We start from the raw sequence: 26,887 nt of genomic DNA, 5'->3' as shown, positions 1-26,887 counted from the left end.
AGAAGAAATATCAAACAAATCAAGCTGACAGATTTATATCCATGATATAAATCCATGATATAAATCTAGGTTTCTGCTGCAGGAAGTATTAAATTCATGCAGTTTCCCCTTGAGTTGGCAACAGTCTGTTGGGGCCCTAGGCAAAAATTTGCACACTCGACTTGGCCACAGACAACAGAACTGGACAGACTGCTCTGCTAGCTAAGTTTAACTAATGTTAACCATCAAAGAAAGAAAGAACAGACAAAGTGATGTGACACTAGTGGAAGTTCATTCATTCATCTTCTGTAACCGCTAGTCCTGAGAAGGATCATGGGGGGGGGGGGGGGGGCTGGAGCCTATCCCAGCTGTCATCAGGCGAGAGGCGGGGTACACCCTGGACAGGTCTCCAGTCTATCACAGGGCTAACACAGAGAGACAGACAACCATTCACACTCACATGCACACCTATAGCCAATGTAGAATCACCAATTAACAAGCATGTCTTTGGACAGTGGGAGGAAGCCGGAGTACCCAGAGAGAACCCACGCAGACACAGAGAGAACATGCAAACTCCACACAGAAAGGCCTTGGAAGTTATTTCATTCAAATCTCTCCCCCCCATAATTCACCTCATTTGCTATTGTCTTGCTTTCCTTTCGTCTCTTTCCTTTTCAATCTTTTTTCACTTCTATACGGATAACTTCTGTTCCTTTTGAATTGGACCCCGATGTCATACTTAACTACTTTAAAGAGTCATGTGTTGTCATGTGGGGTCCCCTCCTAGTCTCATTGAAAACTTATCACATTGCACTAATGATTTTTCCATTGCTCCACACTCAAAAATATACATGGTAGAAGAAATACGATTGATTTAAGAGTATTTGAAACATTTAAATGAGAAATGAGGACTAAACAGAAGTGGCTGAAACCAATTGTTTGACAGTGTACGTCCCTCTGCGCCACCTCTGGCCCATGTAGTGGCAGTGCAGGTCCCTGGCAAAAGCTGTGGATAAAAGGCCTGGGGAAAACAACGTCTCTGCTTCAGGGAGAAACCATTTTCTTGCAGGAAAAGCTCACCACAACTCACCTGCCATTTGTTTTTAAAAAAATAATTTATTGAAATAAACTATTACTTTTGTTAACTTTCTCGTCTGTCTCCAATTTATGCTAGAGACAAACAACGCCCTCGACTGTTCAGCTGACAAGTATGGCAACAGGTGACAAAGAAAAGAAATGTTTACAGGCTTATATTAAAACAATTAATTATTAAAACCAGCCACCATCCATTCTCAAGATGTCTGAAACCAATGACAGTTTTCTTACTGTTCAATGTAATGTATCGAAGACCTTAACAGATGTTATTTGACGCCACCTGGTGGCCATGATGCACAATACTCTATAAAACCGCTGTCCTCATCGTTTTTATGCCGGTTTTCAGATGACCCGATGACAAAGGAGATGTAAAAGAAAGCCCCAGACAACGTAAACAACTATCCTTTTACTCAGTGACAAAAACCACTATTGAGAAGTAAAACCAAATGCCGTAAGAAAACATAGTCTGCATCTGTTCTAGTGACAGTTACACTATTTCGTTGTAGTTTTGGAAAGACATTTCAAATGTAAACGTTAGACGTCATTTCACACATTGTACTTGAAACAGTGTTGAAACCTGGTTTGAAACAGTGTTCAAACCTGACTTAACTTGATATAAGCGAACAAGGAAGTCTGTACCGGATGCAGATTTCGTCATAGCAACCGGCTCGCAGGTTTTCAGTAAAACGACATTTCCCAGAATACCCTGCGGTTCTAGTGACATCCACACTACGATGAGGTGAATCGGTTGTTGTCGTCCCGATGTTTGTAACTAGCTGCCTGAAAGCTGAGCTACAGTGGCCGTTACATCTGAATTAGACTGGTGTCTCTGGGTTACAGACTGCCCGTTGCCATCTGGAATCACCGCCAGACTGAGGGTTTCTTCCCCGGGTTCGTTTTCGTTGAAGATATCGCTATGTTATCATCTGTTCCCACCAGGCTAATTGCGCGAAGGTCGCGCAGCCTGTCACCGTGTAGCCGCGTGCTCAAGACCAGCGCTAACGGTGCCGCCTGCCAGGGCATCCGTGAGACCCCGGCGGAGACCAACCGGAACCCCATCGTTTCCACTTCCCGGACCTCCAGGAGAGGAATTCTGGCTGAGGAGACCGCGGGCACCAGTGTCAACCCGCTGGTGCAGTACCACCACCTCGCCCCTAGATGGCTATCTAACCTGGAGAATCGCCGCAGCTCCTGGGCGGCTCTGGCCAGCAGAGGGCGCAATAACAACCAATACTGGGAAGAGAACAGACACAGCGGCGGAGGTGAAGGCCGAGGAACAGGTGAAGGGGCCCGGCGGGCGGGAGTGGCCTCTGCCGGTGTGCTGTCTGCTGCAGCTGTAGCCTTCTGCCTGAAGAAAGACTCTGATAATAAAGGTAGTCTTAATCGGCAGCCATTCTGTTGTCCAACATTTTTACAATTAGCATAAATAATTTGTTCATTAATCTAGTTTTGTGTAGAAAATATTGTAAATCTTTAGAAGACTTTTTTTTTCAAAAATCTAAAAATCTAAATACAAGTGTGGTTGCACAGTGGTGTGGTGGTTAGCACTAATGCCTCACAGCAAGAAGGTTCCAGGTTCAAACCCAGGCCGACTGTGGCCTTTCTGTGAGTTTGTATGTTCTCCCTGTGTCTGCGTGGGTTCTCTCCGGGTACTCCGGCTTCTTCCCACTGTCCAAAGACAAGTGGTTACAGAAGATGAATGAATGAATGAGTGATAAATACATGGTAAACGGCCTTGCTTTTATATAGACAGATCTACCCAGTCGCACAAGGACATACACATTCACACACCAGTGCCACGCACTGGGGGTTCAGTGTCTTGCTCAAGGACACTTCGGCATGTGGCACATTGCCCGCTCAACCTACTGAGCCACAACCGCCCCCTTACATGTGTTGTAATGGTCTGTAGATTGAGGATAACAGTGGCCAATGGATCAGCCTTCATCCCCATATACTAATGTGTACTGACATTTTTCATATTCTTCATGTGTAGTTAATAATTTATGTGTCTGTTTTTGCATTAACAAGGTGATGCTCTTCTCGAGGCAGCGAGGACCAGTAACTCTCAACATGTGGCCAGGTGACACACACACTCCCACACATATGGGCTCAAAGTTGTCATGAACAAACACTTTGCACTTCTTGTGTCCACAGTATCTACTTTATGTCTTTTTTTATACTTAAGACATACATCGATCATCCGCAACATTAACACCACTGACAAGTGACCAGGATGCAATTGATTGACTTGTTATAATGCAGTGTTACGCTGGGAAACCTTTGGTCCTGTTTCCCAGTATTGTGGCTGATTTGTAGTACAATATTCACGCACCCATAAACACTAAAGTACTTTACATTCTAGCATGTGAAAGTGTTCTTGACTCTTTCTAATGTTATCCACGTGATTTTTTTTTAGAAGGTACTTATGGTATAATAAGAGTAAATTATGTTTTGTTAACTGCAGTTAATACACTACCTGCCCAAAAAAAGTTGCCACCTGAATTTAACTAAGCAAACAGGTCCACATCCCATGGTCGTAGAAAAGATGTTAATCTGTTTGAGAAGGGTCAAATCATTGGCATGCATCAGAGAAAACATCTAAGGAGATTGAAGAAACTACTAAAATTGGGTTAAGAACTGTCCAACGCATTATTAAAAACTGGAAGGATGGTGGGGAACCATCGTTTTCAAGGAAGAAATGTGGTTGGAAAAACATCCTGATTGATCGTGATTGACGATCACTTAAACGTTTGGTGAAATCAGATCAAAGAAAAACAACAGTAGAACTCAGGGCTATGTTTAGTAGTGAAAGTAAGAACATTTCCACACGTACAATGTGAAGGGAACTCAAGGGATTGGGAGTGAACAGCTGTGTAGTCTTAAGAAAACCACTAATCAGTGAGGCTAACTGGAAAAAAAAAGGCTTCAGTTATAGGGAGCATAAAGATTGGACTCTGGAGCAATGGAAGAAGGTCATGTGGTCTGATGAGTCCAGATTTACCCTGTTCCAGAGTGATGGGGGCATCAGGGTAAGAAGAGAGGCAGATGAAGTGATGCACCCATCATGCCTAGTGCCTACTATAAAGCTTAATAATTTTTTCACACATGGTTTGGCCACCACAGAGTCCAGACCTTAACCCCATTGAGAATCTTTGGGGTGTGCTGGAGAAAGCTTTGCGTTGTGGTCAGACTCCCCCATCATCAATACAAGATCTTGGTGAAAAATGAATGCAACACTGGATGGAAATAAATCTTGTGATATTGCATAAGTTTATCGAAACAATGCCACAACAAACAATCAAAGCCAAAGGCGGTCCAATGAAATGAGAGTGTCTGACCTTTTTTTTTTTTGTTTCCTTTATGGCGGGCATAGTTCTCAGGTAACACCTTTACTTGTAGTCCCACCAATAACCACCAGGTGGTAGAAGAGGAACACCTGTATATGTTTAAAGGAGGACGTCTTTTCAGGATGAATGTCAAACTAAGAGCTCAGTTTCACCCGTGTGCCTTGCTTGTTTTCTTCTATTTATTTTTTTTCCCATGTTGAATTATCTTTATCTTTTCTCAAGCTCCCAAATTGACCGAAACACCTTCTCTGAGTTTAAGCCTAAACGGAGCTAGGCAACCACTTGTACTATACATGAACAGACGTGTGCGTATACACATGCACGTTGCGCAATGCCTTTCCCAAGCCTATAGTATTTATAGCATGTCATCTGATTATGTTGCATTGGGTGCAACTTGGGTGCAAAATAAAGAAAATGCCACGAGAATAGACTAGTCACAGGCATACACGTGAACGTTATTGTGGAAATCCCTTTGTTAACAAACTGACTATCTACTAAGTATTTGAAGGCTTACAGCACACACAAATTGTTCTTCATTTTAACATGTGGTTGAAGTTCTTGTTAGTCACGCTACTCCCCTCAGGGTAGAAATCAGTGCATCTGTATTAATGAGTAGCTGCATGCACTCTTAGGTATTGGTATCCAAATCCATGTACTTGAGTGTGTGCATACATGTGATTATCGATGTGTGTCTCCATTTGCTGGCTAGAGTTACCTGTGCACATGTGGCAGATGGCGTAGGTGAGAGTGCAGTAAGAGCAAGGCAGCAGGTCTCAGATGTGTTAAGTGCTTTGGCTAAGTTTACAGAAGTGGTAGAGTGTCAGGGTGTGTCTGCCGAGGGGTAGACGAGAGACCAGAGGGCTTTTTTTCACAGAGGCTTTATAAAATGTGCTCTTCTACAACTTTGGCAGAAACTTCTAAAAGGTTGAGTTGACATCAGAAGATGCTGAAGCCACTCACTGGCCAGTTCATTAGGTACACCAGTTCAACATGAATGCAAATATCTAATCAGCCAATCATATCCCAGCAACTCAGTGCACCTAGGCTTATAGACATGGTCTAGACGATCTGCTGAAGAAAGGAGATTTACTTTGAACGTGGTGTAGTTTATTACGGCAAATGGGCTGGTCTGAGTATTTCAAAAACCGGTGACCTGGGATTTTCACACACAACAAACTCAAAGGTTTACATACTGGTGATGGGGGATATTTTTTTGTCAGACTTTTGAACCCTTACTACCAACTAAATATTGTTTAAATGACACAGCCCACCTGTGTATTGTTCCTGATCATGTCCTTCCCTTTATGACCACACCCTTTGATGGCTATTTTTGTGATGGAATTTTAAGGAATGGAGGATTAACTAATGAAGTGGCCAGGGTATTAAGCATTTTTTTGGGGTAGAACATTATCGAGGTAGACAGAAACAAGAGGAAACAGAGGAGTGGGACATAAAACACAGGTCCTCAGCTGGCATTGAATTGGGACGGTTTTCAGCATTTTTAGATTTTAAAATTGTGATTAAAATAGCTTTCCTTATTGCAGTTATATTACTACTAGAGCAGAAATGCCAGTGAAGCAGCTCCCGTGTCTGTCCTATTACATGTTACAATAATATAACAAGAAATTATTATAGGCTACTAAACCCCTTCTTAAAGCCCAGTTTCTCTCCTGTATTAGTGTCTGGATCTTTGCAATGTTTCAGTTTATTTTAAGTGCAATTTGGTTGTTCATTTGGTAACACTAAAAAATATAGCTAAAAGATCAAAACGGGTAACACATTTAAAAGAAGCGGCAAAAAGAAGCAACTAAACTGGTTGAGCCTCTCAATGCACCCCGAAAAGCTTGGATGTAGCTGTGGTGGCGAGCTTAATGTTCTCTGTCTGATGCTGCATGCAGACCAAGGAGTGAAAACGGAGCCAGAGAGCATCTGAGCTGAGTGTAGACCAGACAGAGGCCACTGTGTTGACTGTAAACACACACACTGTCTGTCTGCTCAGCGTAAGAGACGACAGACGGACCCCCACCCCCCCATTACACACACACACACACACACACACACTTAGAAACACTGTGCCACCAAGTGCCTGGTGTTATACCCTTAGGCAGAAAACTCAGCACACACCTGGTGGTCTTTTGCACACAGACACATTAACTGCTCAAGAGTGTGTTGCTGCACACAATAGACAGCATGTGCTGATTTTATGCCAAGTCTTTAATACAAACTTGCAAATAGCTGGCTGGCATTATTTCTAGCTTTTACACTTGGTAATGTTCATTTGCATCATTTCCCTTAAGTATGAAGGGTCCTCTCTGAGCATGCATTAAAAATTAAACACAAACTTACTGTTTATTGATTCCAGTGCTAAGTATGTGTTAATGGCGACACTAAAGTAAAAATTAAACCACTTTCTTTCTTTGTCCCATCAGGCTGCTAAAAGAGGGGGTGGACCCAAATCACCGCCACCGTCTCGGTTGGACCGCTCTCATGGTGGCTGCCATGAACCGACAGCACAGGTCTGTGTGTGTTCAATCCGCCTAAACCCGAACATCTTAGCTGACCCAGTGAGCATATGTGACAGTAATGCAGAGGTTTGGTGTCAAGCAGCTGTCTGCATGAGTTAGCGTGAGAGCATATGTCGTCCACGTCCCCGCTCTCGTTGTTACAGTATGTCTTCAGAAGTGCAAAGAGCAACTTTCAGACTGACAGACGGTCTTTGCCCGTTCCCCCGTCTCTCTCTGTCCAACAAATTAAATTAGCCTCCTGGCCCCCAGAACACACACCACACAGAAAGAGGCAGAGGTTAAGGCCGGGCCAAATCCAATTTACAGGGCTTTTGATTTTTGCTGGGTTGTTTGGTCACTTTTTCTTTGTTAAAGGGCCTCATGAGCGAGAAGTGAAATCTGAATATGAAAATAGCTTCAAATGAGCTTACTTTAAATCTCAAGACTAAAGATGCTTCTTTCTCATGTTTTGTAAGGTCGTTTGAATTCAGGCTGCAAATTAGAAAAATCATGATTCACTGCGAAGCTACAGCATTGTCTACAGTTTTCAGACTTGACCCCATAAATTGTGTTAATTTCAAATTTCAGATGTGTTTTAGATGATTGCGTCCCAATACTTGAATTTTATATTAGTTTAATAATGTTGTAGCAGTTAATTGTTTTTTCTGGGCAACAGAAAGTTGACAGCTATTTTGATAATCAGTACAAGCCCAATTGCTTCATCTGGTCTTTTAAATATGATTGTCAAGTTTTTTCTTCTTTTTTTTGTTGGACATTTCTGTGAACTTTACTTGATTTTCTTCTATTTTATTAACAAAAATCAGTGATTGGGGTTGAGACTGTTCCTCACCTAGTCACTGGTCTGTAACTAGTCATCACAGACAAATACAATCATTCTGTTTGATTATTTCATCATCTTTTAGCTGCAGTGTGTATTTATATTCGCATCATGTGCTGAGTGATGGTCACTGTATAATGTATCGAAGTGCGTCATGTTGTGTTTAATGATCTGATGTGTCTCTCTGTGTGTGTCGAGCGTTTTTTGGATACAGATTTGTTTGTGTGTGTGTCTTCACCCATCTTCTGTCTGTGCGTGTCTTTTGTGTGTGTATATGTGTTATGAGTGCTATAACTCAGCGAGACAGTGACGTTCCTCTGTGTTTAATCCCATCCTCCAACCCCCCAGTGAGCCGTCACTGCTGCAGGGAAGACACAACATCGCTTCACACACACTCACACACACACACACACACACACACACACACACACAAGTGACGAGACAAGGGGAGTTTATACCAAATATCTTACAGGCCAACTGCCTATTACTCAGCCACACACAACTTTATTTGCAGCCGTTAAGTGAAAACACAGGGAACATTACTCATGAACAAGGTCTAGCCTGTAGCTAGTGTCAGTATGGATCTCAGCGTTGAATTATTCCACCCTTCTCTCACAGTGTATTTAAATTTTCCAGGACCAGAGTGATAATTATATTTCGAGATATATTTCAAGTGTAGCATCCGCCACATGTGTTGTGTTCAGGGGTCGAGGCGTGGCTGCGTGAGAGAATCAGGGGTGGAGTAGAGGGCTGTGTGTAAGCATTAAGGGTGAGACATTGTGGGGGCGTGTGTTTGCTTATCTTTGATGTAGAGCTAAATCAGGGAGGCGCTGGGCCCGGCCCTCTGTTTGCACTCTTTAACGCACAATACCCATCTCCATCTCTCTTTTTGCCCCTCCATCCCTCCCTCGCTGCATTCACGTGCACAATGAGTGCTTGGCCGAGTGTAACGCCTGTTGACCGTTCCGACCTGTCGGCCGAGTGACTCGATGGGAGGGAGGCAGGCAGAAACGAGGGAAAGCGGAGGGATGTTGGAGCGAGAGGATGAGTAGCTCGTTGGGGAGGAAGAGAGGGGGATCACAGTTCAGCCATTGAGAGTGATGTGGAGTGGGATTATGGGTTTGGGACCAGGATTAGCTGGACTAGATGGCTCCTGGTGAAAAATTATCATCATTTGTTCACAATACAACATGATTTAAGGACAGAGGTTCTCTTCACACCATACTAAAATAAAATGTCCTCTGGTGGGCTCTGATATTAAAATAAACTGCGGCGTTTGAGATATTCTGCTCTGAAAGCCACATTAATTGGGTTTCATGTAATTATTTCAACATATTTTATCTTTTAATATAAAAACCACATAGCAACTGTGAATTAAGAGAGTGGTAGCCGTCCAAGGTTGGACATGAATGTCACCAGTTTTCACAGCCAGTTCAACCAAGAAAAGCGGGTTATATTGATTAACAAGGCTTGTGAAATGACTGGTCGAATTCTAGTTACAAAGAATTACACTTAATTGTGTCATATGAACTGTCTCGTGAGCACATAACTTACATTTGGGCAAATTAAGTTACTGCTTACTGTTGCTCTGAATCTCGCTTTCTGGTATATATCTGACCCCAGGTGTGCAGCAGGAGCAAGGTCAAGTGAGGTCCAGCATCTGGGCCAGGTGGTCAGAGACATGGATGGTCAGCTCGGCTCAGGTGTCTATTATAGCATGAAGGAGACGGAAGTGTCTGTTTCCTGTCTTCCCTCCAGGGCTGGTTTGGAAACCAACACCAGTCACCTGCTGATAAAACTCAGGCAAAGTTGGAAGGTTAAATCTATGAGCCTTAGTTTAAATGATGAGTTGCTGCAACTTACTGTTACAAAACAGTAGGGAGACCATGTTGTAAATGGAGGTTAAAGCTTTTGTTGAAGTGTCTCCAAGTAAGATGCAGACTATATTAGCTCCAGGAATGATGCAGCTGAGCATTAATTCAGACATCCCTACATTGATTAATGTAAAAAGTATTTTTCCCTCAAGTTGAACCAAACTAAACTCATTATCTCTTCCAGATATGTTGTCTGTTATATGATACATGACATGTGGGCATAAAGATGGCAGCTAGATAACACGTTTGGTTTTAGTTTAGCCATCAAAGTAAAATAATCCTATCACTTAAAGATACTACACATAATATACATATATTGTTTTATCAAGAAGTCTGTAAACTTTTTGCCCAGTCTTTTAAAATGTGAGTCTAACCTAATTAACCTCTGCATGCCTTCAGTTAGGCCTCAAATTAGTGTTGCAGCTCTCCTCTAAGCGTCCCAAATAAAGTTAACCACTCGATCATCAGTTGATTAGTAAAACTGTTTACAAAAGCTCATTAGTTTTAGTACCGTCCTGTGTAATTAAATCTCCCTCTCTTTCATCTTTTTAGTTGCACTTTCCTCCTTTCATCTGCTCCTCCTCCGTCTCCTCCTCCGCTCTGGAGTTTTCCTGTCTTTATCCCTTCGTGTTTACCTTTCTTATGCCATTAACCCCTTTTCAGGCCGTCTCATTTTCTTCACACAGTCCTGCCCAACCTCGTGTGACCAACTTTAGTTTGTGTGTGTCTCATAGAATGCATCGATGTGTTTGTAGAAGTGCTTGCAAGGGTGAGAGCAGAGCCATCCGTGGGTCATGGCCCCCCTGCTGCCCCCAGCCACAGTGATACAGTAACAAAAGGAGACCCCCCGATAGTCCTTTTATACCCCCTCAGCAAGGTTAGACACAAAGACCTGGCCAGAATGTTCTCAGCCTCCCTCTCCCACAGGAACGCACATGATCTGTGGTCACGACAGAGAGCGAAATCCAGTTAAATTTCCGTTAAATAAATAGAGACAAAGAAAATATTTGACTTTGTTTATTTTTTGGCCTGCTGGTTATCCAGTCATTGGTATCGAATTCTATTTATTGCTGAAATTATTGTAAATTAGCCCCCAGCTACTTAAAAAATGTGCTTGTTCATTTTGTTTTTTGCTTGTACCAGCCTCTGCAGTATTACTGCTTCTCTTTATCATATCTAATAGCAGATTGGGTTTAGACTGTTGGTCAGATGAAGTGATCTCAACACATCATCCATCATTAAGTTTTAGAACAATTATGGGGAAATAAAAAAAAAGTTAATCTTAAGTCAAATTAGATGCTTCAAATGTGTTGCTGTTTTATATTTCTACTAAAAGTTAAAATATCAGTTTAATTTTCTTCAAATTTTCTGTTTAAAGTAGCATTTTTTTTTGTTGTAACAGGCAAACAAGATTTTTAATTTCAACTGGTGGTATGTCAACGTCAACCTATGAAGTTGCTCCATCGCTCTTGAGGGGATGTCTTCTGGCCAGGTTCAGTGGCTGTACACTGTTACGAGTCCACCTCATCCTCCTATGAATAATCATATTGCTCCATTTAAGCTCTTTCAGGCCACTGCCATAACCATTTAGCTGAAGATGATCCATCATTCCCTCCCATTCTAGATTACACGGTCACAGGTTTAATGACAGCGTACTGGCAGGGTTCATGTTTCGGCCACCGCCTCTCTCTCAGTCGGCCCAGACTAGCTGACTAGTTTTTATGTGTCTACTTCTGCATGTCTGTGTCTCAGTGTCAAAGCCAATGCTGACGTTCATGGTTTAAATTATCAAGCATGTGTATGTGACAGTGTGTTCAGTAGACGGAGAGATGGTACCCGGAATGTCCGTTGGGTCACAGTGAGTGGTGTTGCCGAGGTACTCGTGTTTGTTCTATAAGGCGGTACGCTCCAATGAAGGACTACACACAAACACCCACTCCGTCACACAAGGCCCCCCAACAGTGCCGGAAATGGGCCCGACCCTTGCCCCTTCAATGTGCACATATGTACATGGAATGAGGCGGACCAATGTGTAATGAAGGAGAGAAAGAGGGAAGTGGAGTGTATCAATGGTACAAAATAGATGGAAGTGAATCAGGTGAAAGTGTCATGGTGGAAGAAATGGATATTTGTATGTGTGTCTCTTTCAAGCTGTGAGGTTGTGAGAAACTTTGTGAAAAGGTCAAGGTTATATTTGGTGACATGAAGAAAGCAAGTTGTATCCCGGTTTCAAGTCCAGTGCATCTTCCTGGAAGTAACAGACCCAGATGCAGTCTCAGATGAATAACACTTTAGGTCGCATTGACTGATGGTGATAAAGATGGACGAATCCTCTGTGAATTCACTCACAGGATTTCTGTAGAGCAGTTTTGAAGCTTAGTCTTTAGTCTTTCAGGCTGTTGCCCTCATAAATGAGCAAAATGGTGGTGCACGACTGGCAGTGGAGAAGGCCCCTACCTGTCACTTGACATGGCCCTCCCTTATTATGCGTAACTTTAACGATTGATATAATTTAAAAAGATTAGATGTATAAAAATTCCTATCCCTACCCCTGGTCATGAATGGAGCCAGCCTCATTGGACATTTTTGTCGTTTCACGTTTTCGTTTTTCAGCTCAGAGGTTGCATTTATGTAACAGTTAGGCTTGATTTAAAGATTAGTGAGTTTTCTGTACCATTCATATCAGTCATCTCCTACAACCCAAAAACTCATTTAAATCTATTGATGGAACACATGAAACCGAAACACGCTACATTATTATCCAATTTTATTTTTAAGTTTTATGTTTCATCCATACACTATTGTTATATTTGTAAAATCAGTGTTAAATTATGTGACATCCAACCCAGTATAAAGCCTATGGGCCAAATGGGAACATGTATAAGAATGTGCAAGTGCAGTGTTGCGCACAAAGCCCTTATACATCTTTTTCATTCATATGAATAAACATGTTTGAACTCTGGTATCCAGTTCTTGTAACACATCCATCCTGTGAATACTGTGTTATTACTGGATTGTTTGTTTGTGTGTATGTCTGCATTTACATAATACCAGATTCTAGTTGTGATTATTACATGCATTAAACATGTGTCTCTTTATTTTCCAGCGTGGTGAAGGTTTTGCTCGAAGCCGGTGCCGATCCAAACGCAGGAGATCACTTTAACAACGTTTACGACACCTCACGGGAGAAAGGCATCCACTCTCTGGAAGGTGAAAAAAAAAAAGGCAGCTGTGTGTGCATGCGTGTGTTTGTGTGTGTTTGTAATATTATACATATGAACCAGATAATATGAGACATTAATATTTGCATAGAAATTTGCATTCATGAACATGTTTGATTCCTTGTGTGTTATTTATTTTATATGTTCCGTGACATGTAGCATGTGTTTTATTGTTTTATTTGTTTTTCTTCCGACACCACACTGTGGAGCGCGAACACACACACACTTTACCCCCCACCCTGCAGTCTGTGTTGGGTTTCTGCAGACATATTTATATGGGATATGTATATTGCAGACATTTATATGGCTGTCAGGTTTGGGTCCACGTGGGGCCAGCGTAGCGTGGGGAAGCGTTTCCCAGACGCACACTGATGGATGGGCTAGGGGGGCCTGTGCGACGCTTTATTGGGTTAGCTATGATTATCCCGCCCTGTCTTTCTCTCATGCACACACTGCAGAGAGAGACTGTCAGAGACATGGAGAAAAAGAGTGGGATGGATAGAGGGAGGGAAAGACTGATGAAGGAGGAAAAGAGGGATGCACTGCAAGAAAAAGGGTGATGAAACAAAAAGAAGAAGGTTAAAGATGGAGGAGAAGTAAGAAGATGCGGATGTTTGAGAGAATGATAGAGATAGAGAGGAATTGGAGGAAATGGGTGGAATGATGAGAGAGGGAGAGGAAGTCAGGAAATGGATGAGACAAAGTTATTGGGGGAGAGAGAGGAGGGGAGCAAGTGATGAAAGGAATTGATGGACACCGAGGAGGAGAGGAAGGAGGCGGAAAAAATAAAAGATGATGGAGGAGTGGCATGAGATGAGTGCTCTTATGAAAAAAAAGCAAGGAGAGAATGATAGACTATCTCCGTTATTAGTAAGGAGCACAGTAAAAGAGACCCTAAAACACAGCTCACATTATTCCTATCATGTCGGACAGTTGAGCTTAAATCTGTGAAAATGAACAACTCTTGCGAAGCTTGAAACAGGAAAGATAATTTTGTAGAAGTAGTGTTGTTATTTTCACACGTTACGGAGCCTTACTATTGACTGAGAATAGATTAAAGAAAGCTCTTCTTCTTCAGGGACTGTACATGTTGTATCCTAGTAATCTTTGAGGGATTAAGGCATTATCTCTAATTCATAATCAGAGTAATACTAAATCAGATCAGCTCTTTATTTTGTTTATGTTGGAAAAAATAAAATCTTTACACTTCGTCGCAATGTCACAAATAAACCATGTCCGCTGCTGGCTTTTTGAATTTTATTTTTGTGTCAGCTCATTCATGTCTCTATGTCCCTGTCCTTCTGTACAGTGCTGGTGTCCAGAGAGGATGAATTCAGCAGCAGGCTCAGCAGCAGGGCTGGTTTCCGTGGTTGCACAGCACTTCACTATGCCACACTGGCTGACGACCCACACACTGTCCGCATGCTGCTGGAGGCTGGTATGTTACCAAAATATAACAGCTATTATAACTATAATTTATTTTGAAGAGCTGCTGTACAGTTTGATGCTACAAACTACCGATATTAATACTGCATTATTGTCTTTTTAACTTTTTATCTTTGATATGAAATTGCATAATCATCGACAATAAGGGTTTACTCTACTGGACAATAATATAAAATAGAAAATAGGAAAGTGGATGCAATATTTTGTCCCTTCTGAGGCTACACTCGCTCACTGCTGCAAAAGTCTAGTGAGCTAATAAGTTAGACATGCAGTGCAGTAAGGTGAGTGACCATAAATGTATTGAATTGTGTGTGTGTGTGTGTGTGTGTGTGTATATATATACACACACACACACACACACACACACACACCCCTTGCATTACTGCATGAACTCACAATACAATTCTTTAGCATTTCATTTTGATTTGGTGATTATGAAAGTAGTTTGCAAGCCAATAAAGTGTGAGCAGCCCTGCCTTAGATATTCAAGCAAATCAAATCATCAGTGAAATTACCAACTTAAGCCTAATTCAAGAGTTAGTCGACACACATTGCATCTTAATGTTTCTTTTTGATGTTCGCACTAAATGGTTTTCAATCTGCCTTTAGAGCTGAAGGCAGCATTGTCGCTGTTTTAACAAGCTCCCAATGTATCATCTACTTAATATAAACAGTATTACGTACAAAACTGAAATTGATAACTTGTTCGTCTTCCCCAGCCCCCCATTACACTTGCACCTGTCGTTGACTCCACTGCTACACACACACACACAAACACACACCCTGGGGGCAGAGTATCTCCCTCAGTTTCGAGGCGAGCAGCTCTTAAACAAGCTAGGCCTCGTTGAACTGTGACCTCTATACAGAACATGCCCTTGGGGTAACTCCACAACCACAGGAAGTGTGTGTCTTTATGTGTGTGCTTTTATATATGCGTGTGCATGTGTGTTTGAGTACTTAAGCCGCCTTCTGATTCATTAAAATATTCATATATTCATGCTTTTATCCCTCTATATCCTTGTTTCAGTTTGTACCTTTTTGAATCAAAGCTTGCAGGACATTCGTAGGCTGATTAGGTTAATCTGCAAACACCCCAACCACTGTCACTGTACTCACACTGAAATGCACACACAAGCCCATATTAATGTCTTGTTTATGTTTATGATGGATGATGCATCCAGAGCTCTGTCTGCCCGTCTTGCCCGTCTCACCCGTGCATCTGTAAGCGCTTTATACGCTTAAACAAATCACCTCATCTAACTCGATCAAATGTTCTGCAGACGCATTTTTGAATTAAAAAGGTAAGAAATTTCACAAGCAGAGACATTTGTTTTAGGACAATCAGATTAAAGACAGATTCGGTTGCTGCTCGCCCGACTCTGCCTTCTCTTAGTTGGCGCCGCCATCGTGGCCAATCACCGTCATGACATCGCACTCACACGTTGCTGTCCGTGTGCATGTGTGATCCAGCATAAATCGGTGCATAATTACGAGACTTTTCTAAAAGGTTTTTATGTGATTATTCTTGACAAAGCCTTGTTCCTTGTACCTTCTTTCTTTAATGCATTTCCTCTTCGTAGCCTCCTTCGTCTTTTTTAGATTGTGACAAAAAAAATTGTATAAAGTGCCACAGCTTCAGGACATTTATATGGATTAGGGCGTGTGGCGTCTCTGATTGTGCATCATCCTCCTTTCATGTATGTGCACACTACATGTGTTTATAGAGTTGTGTCTGTCCTGTACCTTGTTATTTCCCCTGTGTTTGTGTGCGTCCATGTTACTCTAGTAGCTGTGGGTTTGCTCTTTTGGCCTTAGCCGGCCCTCGACTCACATCTCCATCCATCACAGTCTCCAGGCCCACCCTCAGGCTTCTCTTTGTCCCACAGTCCCTCACCTTACCTGTGGAGGCTGCCTAGCTTCTCTCCAGGCTTCACATAGGTTTCGTGGCCGGGGGCACTGAGTAATGGACAGCTCGATAGCTGGTGGTAGGAGGCCAGAAGAGACACACATGCTGGCAGACGTACACAATACAGATACAAGGAAACACACACAAAGACCAGCAGGGGCTCTCCACCACCAGCTGCAGTGAAAGAGAGGGAGGAGGAAATGGGAAAGAGGAGGGGACTCCTAATAGGCATAACTAAAGCACTCCTAATGAATGGATCTTATTTTTTTGTGTGTGGGTGTGTGTGAGTGCGTGTGTGTGTGTGGCTGTGTGTGTGTCTGCATGAGAATGTTGATCTGGGGTGTGTGTCTGTTTGTGTGACTGCCGTTAATGTTGATCCTGTTATAAAGTGCTATGGCCCAGAGGGTTGGCCTGATATTAAAGCCCTAAATGATGCTATTTATTATGTCCTGTGCGTGTGTGTCTGTGTGCGGTGGGGTACTTTATTGCTTTCCTCGCTCATGTTTTTGGTGGTTGGGGGAGGAGGGTGGCGGTGTATTGTTGTCAGGATCGATAGCTTTGTGAGCAGGTCACAAAATTTAGGGGTTTTATCGATAATCATCACAGTGATTATTAGTCTCTGCGGTCGCCGCCCAGAGCAGTTGAAACAACCATCACCTGTATTGATTACATAGTTGTTGTTTTTTTCTGAAGAAAAAAACTTCAGATGGATATTGTGGTTCTCGGTGACCCATTCAACCCCCTGTACATGTGCTACAGACATCAGTAAAGTACTTGGATGCACCTTTTTCATGACCTTAAACATCCCTAATAGACTTTTAATATAGTGTCAAGGAATATTGTCACTTCATCTTGTGTTGAGAGAGGGAGGCAGAGAGAGAGAGAGAGAGAGAGAGAGAGATTTCCATCTATATCACTGCTGACTTATTAAAGTGACACATTTCATGTCACTCTGGTGAGTTTGCAGTTTCCTTACGTTTCCTCCCATGAGAGTAAGTCATTTCTTAAATTGCATTAAAGCTTCAGACTGTATCGCTAGAGATTTTGTGTGACTCATCATTCGAATCTCCAGTAAGTAAATCCTTGTATAAGAAGAGTGCTGCATTTTGTTCATCATTGCTGAAAACAATAATGTGTTTTTTTTTCTCTGAATTGTTGAGCATAAAGCTTTGTTTGTTGCACATACTGATAAATGCATGGTTAGGCCTGAGTATTGCCAACACAGTGCCGACACAATACGGGATTATGAAGATGTTTTGAAAACCTGTTTTTGTTTTAACGTGTGTTCCATGTCCACCTTTGCATAAATACTCTAAAATGGCAAACATTTTTCAATCACTTAGATAAGGAAGTGATAAATGTTTTCATTGGTTACAGTGCTAGAATCCAAAAACTAAATGAGACATTTTAAATTTCTTTTCCATTTTTTTTATTTTAATGAAGTTGCAGTACTTGAGAGTTTGTGGAAATACATTATGGTTGCTCTGTAGCTTCCTACCAGAGTAGTGTTGAGGTTTAATGCCAAGCTCCAACCACATGTTGTATATCCAGAAATCACCATAGACCAAACTACATATTTGTATGTGACAACATGGCTGTCGAAAGCCCTTTTCAAATATGTAACTAAATTCATTTTGTCTTGAATGTTGTTGGATGCAACAGAAAACAGAAAAGTTTACGTGGAGGCACGTGTGTCAGTGACTGTGTTGAACATGGTAGAACAGGTTGGTGCAGAAGGCACTGCTAACCACCCTCACTGACAAGCCCACCGCTGTCCAGTGTTGGCACACTTCACCCACACTGTGACATTATGTTTCCTTCCCATTTATTCTATGACCCCTAAAGATTGTTTATTTAACAAAAATCTTCCTCCATTTGACCCCTCCTGCTGTGTGTTTGTGCCCTCAGTGGCCCCCAACCTGCAACAACCTGCAGTGTGTAGATTGTATAATAGTGCAGGGTGACGGTGCGTGGGTTTTGAGGTCAAAGTGTGTATTATTGGCACGCGTTACAGATATGAAACCCCCTACAGGGTCTTTGCATGTCTCTCCTGCTTCACTGCAGTTATCCTCAGTGACCCTTGAACCCACATGACCTCTAACCTCCTGGATTGACGTTTGAACACTCCTGCTGAGGAAGTGTGTGGATAGTCTACCAGTAAATCTCTTTTTCTGAAAACAGGAGTATGTTGCTGCTCTATTTTTAGTTAATTTGATTATTATTATTATTATTATTATTATTATTACCTTTCTAATGAACTGTGCATTTGTGTGTCCTTGCTCATGTACAGGTGCCAACCCCATGCAGACCAACAGCTTGGGACATACAGCTCGAGCCTATGCTAAGGAGGGAGAAGTGAGCACAGTACTACAGGAGTGGGAAGGCAAGGTACGAAGAGCTGTCCACATTCACACAAACATTCATTCTGTTTTGCATCTATACAAGCTGCGCAGAGTTGGCCAGCAGTTAGCTCAACACTAGTTTCCATGCTTACAAATGTGTTAATAAGGTTTCCCACTCTGAATGACTCAGCACAGTTCATCCTGCAGACATCTGTGTTATTTGCGTTGAGTCATGCACACAGACACACACTCCTCAGGAGGTCTGCGTCAGCCAGGAACTGACTGACAGGTGCTATTGAGTACTAAAGTTGTGAAAGATGGTGGAGGTTAACTGGGGTTAAAAACTGCTGAAGAACAAAGCAGGGTTATTGATGAGTACGATATAAAGCACATATCATGACACAAGCTGAAATGTTTTGATCCTAAAGGCTCATTTAATGTGAAGCTTTGAATATGTAATTTTTATCTAAACTATGCATAAATTCATTGATGTCTCGGAATGCAAAGTTGCAGCCTTCTTTAGCATTAAAGTCATAGAATAAGATGATTAAAATACAGTTCCATCGTCAGCTTCTGAAGGATACATTTCTTGATTTCTTTTTTTCTGTCAGTGACCTCTGCTTTACAGGAACTACTCTCCAGAGATGGTGAAAATGATAGCGGTTATTATACAGTGTTTCTGCTTCTAAGTAAACTACAGCAGACGTTTCTTTTTTCTTTTTTTGCGGAAACATATCATGCAGTGTAACGTTGAGACTGATGCGTTTGTAGTAGTTTGTGTACAACAGTGGAGCTCTGCGGGAGAACAGATCAGGGTCCGCATACAATATGTATTAGTCTATTGTTGGATTTGTCAAAAAAATATAAAATAAATCAACGCAAGTAACTGAAGTCTTGCTATTTAATAACACCACTGCAGACAATTGTAAAGTAAACTAAGAACTGCTGAAAAAAAATCAATTTCTTTTGACAAGATGTTCATACATTCATACGTTAATACATAATTGCTTTAGATGAGGGCAGGCCTGAAATGTCTTGAGTTTTTCGAGTGAACAAAGCTCCAGCTCTTGGTATTTCACAGGTATATACTGTAGTAGCAGCAGAAGTTGGGTTTGCATTTTCCTTAAATAAAAGTCGAGTTATCCGTAGTTATCTAGCGGCTTGACAGCAGGCTGGAGCTAAGCAAGATGGAGAGAGAGAATAAACAGCCTGCCTCCACTGCAGGGTGAAAACCTGGAGTCTGAGGAGACAAAGAGGGGAGGATAAATGAGTCATGGGGTGGCTGTGAGAGAGAAAGAGAAACAAGAGGGGTGAGGGCAAAGGAGGATAAAATACAATGGAAAAGAAAGGGAAGACAGGGAGAGAGTTAGGAAGAGAGATTCAGAAAAGTGAACAGAAGAGAGAAAATAGAAGCAAATAGTGGCGTATGATGAAAACGAAGAGACGGGAAGCAGATAGCTGCCACTGCATAAGAGAGAGAATGTTGAATTGATTGAATTGGAAGTAGTGCAGAGATATGATGAAGATAAAGATTTTGTTTTATGTTTAATACCTACAAACAAATGCCGCATATTATCACCAAGCTTATTCACAAACTGCAATTATTCATTGGCGAGTTGAAGCATAAATCAGTGTCACACTGCACACGCCACTATAACACATTCATCGGTTACTGAAGAGGTATGTGTAGGTCAAACAAGATGTTGATAAAAATGATGTAACTGAAACATAGTTATTAAATTCACTCTCGTAACCTGTCTGAATAAAGATGAGTAAAGTAGCGTCTGCACCAAGAGCTAAGCAATAACAGCATTTCCTTTACTCAAAAAGAGACAACGTGCACACACCATCATTTGACACCTGATTCCTGACACAAAAATATTTAACCCAGGTACAAGGAAGGGTGAGTTCTGTCTTTGAGCCATTGCCTCTTCATCCAAGTGCTCAGAAAACAGGATGATATATAAGGTTGGCAGTCAATAAAGAAAGAAAGGTGGTGATAGAGATGAGGAGTAAGGCGAGAAGGTCTTGTGAGACTTTCCTTAAGAGTTGATTATACATTGACTGTATATTTCCTCCTTTCCCTCCATGCTTCCTCATCCAGATTCATCATCTGTCCTGTCCATTTCTTTAATGTGTATCTTTTTTTTTTTAACCCCCACCTAGTTCCAGGAGGCACAGGCTCGCCGAGAAGCAGAGGAAAGGAGGCGGTTCCCCCTTGAGAGGAGGTTGAAGGAGCACATCATCGGACAGGAGGGGGCCATCAACACTGTGGCTTCAGGTACGAACACACACACACAACCTTTTATATGCAGTTTAAACAACCAAAAGTGCACATAAATACATAATCTTCCACCACAGCCTCATTCTCCTCCTCCTTTTTTCACTTTTTTTGTCCTCTCACATTTCTGTTTCGTGCTTCCCTCCGTTCTTCCTCCTGTTGTTCTCCCTTCCCTCCAGCAGTAGGCGGGATCAGACAGACCAGCGGAGGCTGTAATTGGTTAATTGTGATGAATGAGCTGTCTGTCAGGCAAACACAGGTGCTGTGTGCATGTGCGTGTGTTTGTGTGTGACAGCTGAAGAGGCCAGGCTTGGAGCCGCCAGTTAACACGATTACGGAGAGAGGAGACATACTACAGACCCCTCTCCCCTCCTCTTCTCTTCTTCCCATCTTTCTGCTTTCCCCTCCTCCTCTATCGCTTTTCCCCTTTGGCTTTCTCTCCTCTGTTTCTCCTCCATCTCCATCACGCCCACTCTCTCCTTCACCCTTCTGTCCTTTTCTGCTGGCACTTTGTGGCCTTCATGCGCCTCCTGAATCTTTCGCTCTGCTCTCACAGATTCGGGGATGAACAGGTGAAAGGCAAAGTGATGTAAACAGGAAGAGGAGAACCAAATATAGACAATAGTGGAGATGTAGCTAAGAATCGGACAGCTCTGAGCATTGACAGAAAGACAAAGAGAGCATGTACGGGGCATAGAGAAGAGGAGGGAGGATGAGTTAGAGCACAATAACACAGCAGACAGTAAAGAGCTGATATTACACCAGGCATCCACGGAGGCCATGTATTGATCTGCAGATGAGAGTGTGTTTTGTGTCGAGAAAGGATTCTGCAACCGAAGTGAGAGGCTGTGTGTTATCTTTATGACATTGGACATTTTCTGTTTAGATTTGTGAAAATAATTAACTCGTTCCCGAAGCTAGAAACAGATATTACAAAACATAATGTGTTAGTAAGATCAAATATTGCAGAGTTTATAACCGGCAGGAGAATAACTTCCCACTCAACACCTCTGTGAGTCACATACTTAATCACAAACACAGGACTACAGATTTGAGACAAACTACACAGCTGCCATCAAAATCAAAGGCAGTTATGCATATCTGAGCAGAATTTAAGTGTCAGCGTCTTAGAAGGAGAGGATGATCATGTGACTTGTAGTCTTTGACAAGGAAATTAATGAATGTTGTTCACATGGCATATTATCCTGAAAGTCACGAGATAAACAAACAGTTTATTGATCTCTGAGAAGTATTACAGTGAAGAGGCAGATATATTTACAAGAGCTCACATTATCAAATGTACATCTACATTGACGCTGTGTGCTATTGTGTCAGTTTTTATCAAAGGTGAGTGGAGGCAGGAGTGAGCTGGCAGGGTCTCTGAGGGGAAGTAGAGATTTAAAGATGAGGAGATGGAGCAGGAAAGAGAGGATGGGATGTAGTGCAGATAAGGAGGCAACAAATGAGAAAAGGATGTAGAGATAGAGTGATACACAGGGCTGGATTATGTAACTGCCACTGTAAGTCCCATACTACAACATTTTTTTAGTTCTTGCAGTTAAAAAATAAACAACCATTACACCCTGGCTCTTTCTCCATTGGTAACCATCAAAGACATGAAAGATTAAAAAAAAAAAAATAGACTAGCTGTTTTTTTATCCTCATACTTAATAATCTAAAAAAAAAAAAATAATTGAAAACCTTTGAAAAAGTAGATAACAACTTCCCAGTCTACAATATTTAGAGCCAGTGAAAAAAAAGAAGAATTAAGCAAATAGTTGATTTAATGATCAAAGTCAATACCGTTTTAAATCGACATTCAAGTTTTCTTATTGTTATTTAATTGTTCTGCAATATGCGAGTACTAAAAAGGAGAGGAGAATGTCAGATAAATCGATGAACAGGCTAGTTTTTAACATTTTGCTAAAAGCTGTGAAAAGAAGGTATAAAAAGTTTTTTTTCTTTTACCCATTTTTGCATTTGTGTTTTGTCATGTCTTCAAAACAACTGTTTCCACCTGAACTCCTCATGATGAACAGCTGGCCTGCAGCAAGACACACACACAAACACACACACACACACACACACACACACACACACACACACACACACACACACACACACACACACACAGGAAGGAGGTTAGATTGATCCAGGTTTAGCTCTCAGGGCTAAGAGTTATTGAAGAGAATCATCCCTCTGTAATCATGTTAGAGCCAACCAGACCTGCCCAATACACACTGCTCTGAGTGTGTGTGAGAGAAAGCGAGAGAGCAAGCTTTCATTTGTTTTGTGTCTCCTTCCTTTCCTTGTTGTTGTCAGGGTCCTCTGAGAAATGTCAATGTGCCCTTCTGTCAAAGTCGGTCTCAATCAGCTAAAAGACGCACAAACACACAGAAGGTTACGCTGTCATTCACACAGCTTGATAAAGCCGACAGAGCTTTGGAGCCCCTCTTGTCACTGTTCATCTGGTTGTCCATCTCTGACAAACTTGTTTGTTTCTCTGCCTCGTTCTGTCTCCTCATCTACATCGCTCCCCTTTCCTTCTTATCTCTGCTCTACATCCATCTCTACCTCCCTCATTCTGCCTCTCCTGCCAAGCATCCGCTCTTCATGATTAACAGCTGTTAGTAGCTGGTTTAACACTCAGGTGTCATGTCTGTCATTTAGCTTTTTTTTAACAACAACATATTACAATGAGTGAGCAAGAAGATACTCATAATCCTATGAAACACTTTGAGTGCCATTCTTTTGAGCTACTTGGCCAGTACCATTTGTCTTGTACTGGCTGTACTCTGTTAAGTTTCCAAGAGAGCGTTTACACTTGGAAAAATGGGAGCGTTACCCCACCAGGTCTCTTTGTGACCTGGTGTGGACACAGGAATCACTCTGCATCCTGGAACAAATCAGTTCAGCTGAGACCGGTTAGAGAGATTTGTTTGCAATGAGAACAGACGTTACCCATGAGCTGATACGGCCGACTATTTATAAGGTTATAAATGAAAAACCAAACAGTTCATTTGTTCATTCATTCATCTTCTGTAACCGCTTGTCCTCTGGAGGGTCACGGGGGGGCTGGAGCCTATCCCAGCTGTCACTGGCCAGAGGCGTGGTACACCCCAGACAGGTCGACAGTCTGTTGCAGGCCTAACACAGAGAGACGGACAACCCAAACAGTTTACCTGATGTGAAATATGTCGTTGTATGCCAGCTCATAGACACTCACTCAGCCAGAACACTGGAACATGAACCGGAGAACAGCAATAAATGCCAGTGCCAACACTTGCTGCAGATGCTTCATTTTTCAATTTTGATTATTTCCTGATTTCCTGAAATTTAAATTTATGGCAATATTATGACAAATTACAAACCTGTTTGCAAGTGTGTGGTGTTGAGGGACTTTGTCCCAATTGCCCAGTAAACACAAACTGAATCACAGTAAATTGAAGCATTGTACTTATTGTATCATATTAGTCCCTGAATTTGAACAAAACATAGTTGTGAAGGCACCCTGCAACTATGACACTTTGGAGATGTTTAGTTTAACGTTGGTATTTTGACATTAATGCTCAGGCGTTGTGGACCTATGCAAACATTTATATTGGTGTTAAAAAGCAAGTTTAAAGGAATACATGGCACATGAATGAAATCCAGTCTGAAAATTAAGGAGAAATCAAGGAGATATTTTTCCGCCCCCCTGCTAAACCTTGAGCAGTAATTTTAGGTCACAGTTTTTACAAGGTTTTTGTCGCTTTCTTGATTCACATGGCCAACATTACAACAACTTACAGTGTATCAGCATTTAAACAGCTTCAATCCATAGTCCAAAGGTAAAGTTTCAAGTAGTAATTTTAATAAAAGCCTCATCATAAGCTGTACAGCATTTCTGTCGGCCTTAACCGTACTTAGAGATATTGAGGGTGGTGTTCAGCTAGCCAGCGGGACTGTGGTTATATTTATCAACACTAAAAAGCTAACTTACCTAAACAATCTGGATGTATCTATCCATTATCTATACCCACTACTTAGTCTGTTGGCCGGTGCCAGTATACTATGTTACATATACAGTATGAGTTTCCAGTTAAAAATTTCAGTTTCAATTTCAGTTTTATTTATATAGCGTCAATAAATACAAATCGTCTCAAGACGCTTTACAAAACCCGGCCTGAAACCCCCAGAGGAAGCCTGAAGGCGACAGTGGCAAGGAAAAACTCCCTTTTAACAGGAAGAAAATCTAATCTAACTATTTAACTATGCTCATATCTAAAATATAAGTCTCCGGAGGAAACGCAACAACATTGTACACAGAAAAGCCTTAGCTGGCCAGTAGAGGTGAACTAGGACTGTTTGACTCAAGGCAGCAGTTCTAACTATTGATCCACTGTGCCACTGACTTGCCTTGGTCCTGTTGGCGGAACCTTGTTCATGTATGACTCCAGTTTTGGCCTCAGTCTCTCCACAGGTTCAGATTTGGTTGAGTTTGTGCTTGTGTCTACTTCTTCGCCGAGTGGCTGAAACCGCCGCCAAACACACTCTTTGCTCCCCTCCGATTCCCCTCATCATCTTCTCTTTGTGTATGTGTGTGAGTGTGGTTGCTGGGGTGATGGCAGGGTTGGGTATGCACTCCTCTTTAAGCAAGCGTGTGTGTGTGTATGCGCGTGTGTGTGTGTGAGGCTACGATCTATGCTAAACTGATTTCACCATGGCCGCGCCAGAGAGGCTAACACAATTACTGCTGGCTAATGGCCCCACTGACTGAGGGGGGAGGAGAAGCATCGCGGGTAGCTTTCTGGAGGTCTCTCATCTCTGTTTTATCTCTTCTTCCTCTTTTTTTCCACCAAATGTCTCTGACCCTTTTCTCATCCCTGCTCTTTCGCTCTTTTATCATAGTTTCTGGGATACCCGTCGCCCTCAGGTCAGCTCCCATCAGTTGTGAGAAACTTAGAATACTTAGTGGAAAAGCAAAGTCAACAAATGCAAATGACTGAAATAACGGCCTCTTTTCTTTCTCTCCCTGTCTCGGCACTCTGTAGCCATCAGGAGGAAGGAGAATGGTTGGTACGATGAAGAGCATCCCCTCGTATTTCTCTTCCTTGGCTCATCAGGAATTGGTAACTCACTCATTCTCTTCTTTCACACTCATCAATTCTGGTTTGAGCTCATGCAGGTTTTTTTTTTAAACCCTCTTCAGCTCCCTTTAAATGGCAGCCAAAATAAACAGACACTTGAATACCTTTCATTCTGAAGTTTGTTGATGGAGGTGGAGTGTACTGCGTTCTCCTCCAGCCAAACAAATGAATCCAAGTGACAAAGAAACATAAGTCTACAAAGGCACATGTCACAAATGTAAAATGCAAACACAAATAAGAAAGTCTAGTTGTTAGTATTTAGTTAACGTATTTGTCTTCTAGATGTCCATTTTTCCTTTGTAAATAAAACAAACTATAAAAACATATGCAAATCAGCAGGACCAGTGTTTTAACTAGTTCCCATATTAGCCTAATAAATTGCAAGATTTTTTAAAAAGTAACAAGAACTTCTGTTTGATAAACAAATAAGAGAGGCAGTTAAAAGCAGTTCCCTGCTTCACAGACTTGGTGCATCATTCTTACAAATGACACCTTATCTGTTTGACCAACATTAATGGATACAAACTAGTTGGCAAACACAGCACTGTCAGTCTCAAACAGTTAGACCTGTTCTTTTTGATTAAGTTTTCAACCAAGGATGACGGTTTGGTCCAGGCTGAAATATCTCAAGCTGCTAGATGCATTTTTGCACCAACATTCATGGTATCTAGAAGATGAATCACTCCACCCCCTGTCTTTTCCTCTAATGGTACCAGTTAGCCAAGGTGTGATTTTACCTGCAAAATGATTTTCTTAAGTCTCAACTGAACTTGTCCTGAGTATTTATTAGCAACATGCTAGCAAACTAAACTGAGACAATGGAAAGCAATGCAGCTGTTAAACAAGCAGATGCTCCAAGCACCAGCAAGGAATCTGTTTTTGTTCGGTGGTTATGTACAGTTAAACATTTGAAAGACAGTTGTTA

General features: G+C 41.8%; 1 protein-coding gene across 1 annotated transcript in view; it reads left to right on the top strand.

Moving 5' to 3' along the window:
• The first annotated feature begins 1,146 nt into the window (after positions 1 to 1,146).
• Positions 1,147 to 26,887, top strand: part of clpb (ClpB family mitochondrial disaggregase) — a 32,952-nt gene continuing 7,211 nt past the window's right edge. The window contains exons 1-8 of the mRNA XM_084558945.1: positions 1,147 to 2,447; positions 3,103 to 3,154; positions 6,851 to 6,937; positions 12,744 to 12,847; positions 14,168 to 14,296; positions 18,501 to 18,598; positions 20,719 to 20,833; positions 25,867 to 25,944. Of these exons, the coding sequence (XP_084415071.1) occupies positions 1,991 to 2,447; positions 3,103 to 3,154; positions 6,851 to 6,937; positions 12,744 to 12,847; positions 14,168 to 14,296; positions 18,501 to 18,598; positions 20,719 to 20,833; positions 25,867 to 25,944 (1,120 nt within the window). The 5' untranslated portion in view covers positions 1,147 to 1,990. The remainder of the gene's footprint in view (positions 2,448 to 3,102; positions 3,155 to 6,850; positions 6,938 to 12,743; positions 12,848 to 14,167; positions 14,297 to 18,500; positions 18,599 to 20,718; positions 20,834 to 25,866; positions 25,945 to 26,887) is intronic.

The sequence above is a fragment of the Chelon labrosus genome (assembly GCF_963514085.1).
Source record: "Chelon labrosus genome assembly, chromosome: 13".
In the NCBI taxonomy this organism is placed as follows: domain Eukaryota; kingdom Metazoa; phylum Chordata; class Actinopteri; order Mugiliformes; family Mugilidae; genus Chelon; species Chelon labrosus.
The sequence above is the reverse complement of the archived record's forward strand: the minus strand, read 5'-3'. Positions and strand labels throughout refer to the sequence as shown.